Raw genomic sequence first — 3,222 nt, forward strand, 5'->3', positions numbered from 1 at the left:
ATAATTATAATATAGTTATAATTTTTAATTATATTATAACTAAAATATTATTGTTTATTATATAATCTTATAATATAATATAAAATATTATAATTACATTAATAATTTTAATAATATTATTATATTCTATATCATAATTATATAATAATAATTTTATTATATTATATTACATTTTATATATTATATTAATTATATTGATATATAAAATATTAATGTTATATATAATATAAGGGTAATTTTGTCAATATAAAAATATTTATGTTCCATTTTATAGTATTTTTAAAATTATAATTAAATAAATGAATTAATTTTTTTTTTTCATTATATTATCATTACTATTCTCATTATCATTACTATTATCATTCTCCCACTACAACCAAACGCATCCTAAGACCTTATTCGCTTTGCAGATTCGAGTTTTCAATTCAAGTTGAGATGTGATATTTTTTTAAAACTTGTAGCAAAAAAAATTAGATGTCATATTTTCTAAGAGCTTTTAACTGTATAAACTTAAAACTAAAAATTTAAATCTGAGCTACGTCTAAATTGTCTTCATTTTCCTCTCTATTTCAGTAGTTCTCATTGCTCTGAACCTAGATTATATATCTAGCTACATCTCTTTCCTCTTTATTTTTACTGCAGTCAAACAAAGCCTAAGATTAAAATGAGGAAATGAAACATAGAGCACAGTGTGGCTGACTGGCTTGTGAGTTGTGTGTCTGAGTATTGAGCTGCTGCTAGGTTTGCTAGCTAGCTAGGGCAGTGTACAGTGCCACTGTAATAGTAGGCATGAAACGAAGCCAAACACGTCGTAGCAAATGAAGGTTGTAATATATTTTTAATGGCACTTTTTCTAATCAATCCACCCAAAACCCCAAGTCAGTCTTCCACGTGCTCCTGGGAACTCTCCCCCCACAGCACCCACCCTCTTTCTCTCTCCTCCCTCCTCCTCACTTCAATGCCATTTGCCACTCTCTCTCTCTCTATTTTTTTTTTCTTTTTCATATTTTTCCATTCTTCACTCAATTACACCCTCTGACCATCTGCTTCCCTCTCTTTGTTTGCTTCTGAATACCCACACACACTCTCTCTCTCTCTCTCTCTCTCATCAAAACCTCTCAAAGAAACTTTTTCTATGATTATGCCAGAAAAAACTTCACCAACCCAAAGGTAAAGACCTCATCTTTCTTCATCTTCTTCTTTCGTTAATCGGTGCTAAGTTATTATATTTACAAAGAGAGAAGGAAAAGATGGTGGTGGAAGGAATGAAATGCGGCGGCGTCAATGGCGGGCAAGTGGTGGTGGACGACGACATGGGAGACGGCATGCAGTGCAGTGACCATCCGTACAGGAACAACCCAGGCGGGATCTGCGCCTTCTGCCTCCAGGAGAAGCTCGGCAAGCTCGTCTCCTCCTCTTTTCCTCTTCCCCATTCGCGCCTCCTCCTCCGCCGCCTCCTCCACTTCCTCTCCCAACTCCTTCAGATCTGACTGCCTAAACAGCAAAAACGACGCCGTTCTCAACGACTGTCGTTTCTACAATGCCGACGAGTACTACGCCACAACAAACGCCAGAGCTGCTCGCCCGAGAAATGGAAGTATTACTAATAATGGTAATGGGAGTAATAACAATAATATTTCGTTTCTTTTGAATGTCGTTTTGGCGAAGAAGAAGAAGAAAGTTGGTGTTGTAGCAGCGTCGTCGGGGTCGTCGTCATCGATGGCGGATCATGTCGTTTTGAAGCGGAGCAAGTCGACGACGACGCCTCGCCGTGGCAGAGGAGGGCGGTTTCTGGAAGCTTCTGATGATTTAAGCCCTAGGAAGAGAGGGGGCTTTTGGTCTTTTCTCTACCTCTCTTCTTCGTTTGCTTCCACTAAGAAGGGATTTGCGAATGGGGAGAGCTCTAAGACGGCGTCGTTTTCGTCCGTGACGTCAGCCGGTTTGGCTGTGAAGCCGAAAGAGAGGAGACCGGACCGGGAACGAGAGCGAGAGCGAGAAACCGCTTCCTCCGTCGTCGTTTTGGAGGAAAACGACAGCCCGAACAGCCAAGCGACAGCCTCGGCGTCGTCGTTCGAGAGGAAGGTGTCGAGATCCAGATCCGTCGGCTGCGGCAGCCGGAGCTTCTCCGGCGACTTCTTCGAGAGGATCTCCACCGGCTTCGGCGACTGCACGCTCCGGCGCGTGGAGTCCCAAAGAGAAGGTAACGGCGCCGGGAAACCCAAATCCTCCGCCACGTCATCGCACCACGGCGGCGGTGAGCACCACTGCATGAAGGAGCGCGTGAAGTGCGGCGGAATCTTTGGCGGCTTCATCCTCACCTCCTCGTCGTCCTCCTCCTCATCCTCCTCCTACTGGGTCTCCTCCGCCGACGACGTTAATGGGCCGAAGCATGTCGCTGGTGGGCCGGGCCCACTTGCTCATGGCCGGATTCGGAGCTGGGGATGGGCCTTCGCTAGCCCGATGAGAGCCTTCGGTAAGCCCAGTGGGTCCAACGGGAAAAGAGACATAATCCGACAAGCTTCCGATAAGAACTCAAGTGCTTCCGCGACAACTACGACAACTCCGAACTTGGCTGCAATTCCTTCCTTGCTTGCTGTGAGAGGCTAGTAGACGTACTATTACAAGCTTTAATAATATTAATAATCATAATAATGATAAATATTATTGTTCTTGTTTGTTACACCATTCAAAGGTTTATATTTATTGTTTCTTTTTTTTTTTTTTAGCTGTTTATTATGAATGCCCATGTCGATCAATCGGATTTTAGTCTTTTATGATGCTATATTTTATTTTAGTGTAATGTAACAACAATATTTTGGTCTTGAAACAAAAACTGGTTTGTTATTAGTGATTTGGGGTTCTGTTTCCGAATTATATTTTGTCATCATGATCAGAAAGATTCAGATTCAGAACCCAGATAATATATGTAGGTACTTGTTACGTAGTGAACCGTCTGATCATATATGTTGATGATGGTTGTGTGTTTATGGGGTTAAGGAGTTTGTATTTTTTTTTCTATTCCTTATTAATTTGTGTAATTTCTGCACTCTGATGATCATGTTTATATTGCCAAGAGATTAATTAGAACAATATGTTAGAATGACTATCCAACAAAGTAAAATTAACAAAATAATTTTTTTTTATTTTTTATGAAGAAAGACATTTAGTCATTCTTTATAAAAAGAGATTATTTTACAAATAAAATTTTTTAAAAAGTTATTT

The 3,222-nt window shown here is 40.2% G+C and overlaps 1 protein-coding gene across 1 annotated transcript; it reads left to right on the forward strand.

Moving 5' to 3' along the window:
• The first annotated feature begins 1,171 nt into the window (after positions 1-1,171).
• On the forward strand, positions 1,172-2,833 carry LOC21390620. The gene is given in 2 exon segments (XM_010106847.2): positions 1,172-1,430; positions 1,432-2,833. Coding segments are annotated over 2 exon segments (1,356 nt in total). The 5' UTR covers positions 1,172-1,250; the 3' UTR covers positions 2,608-2,833.
• The last annotated feature ends 389 nt before the right edge of the window (positions 2,834-3,222 follow it).

The sequence above is a fragment of the Morus notabilis genome, unplaced genomic scaffold, assembly GCF_000414095.1.
Source record: "Morus notabilis unplaced genomic scaffold, ASM41409v2 Scaffold182, whole genome shotgun sequence".
Taxonomy (NCBI): Eukaryota; Viridiplantae; Streptophyta; class Magnoliopsida; order Rosales; family Moraceae; genus Morus; species Morus notabilis.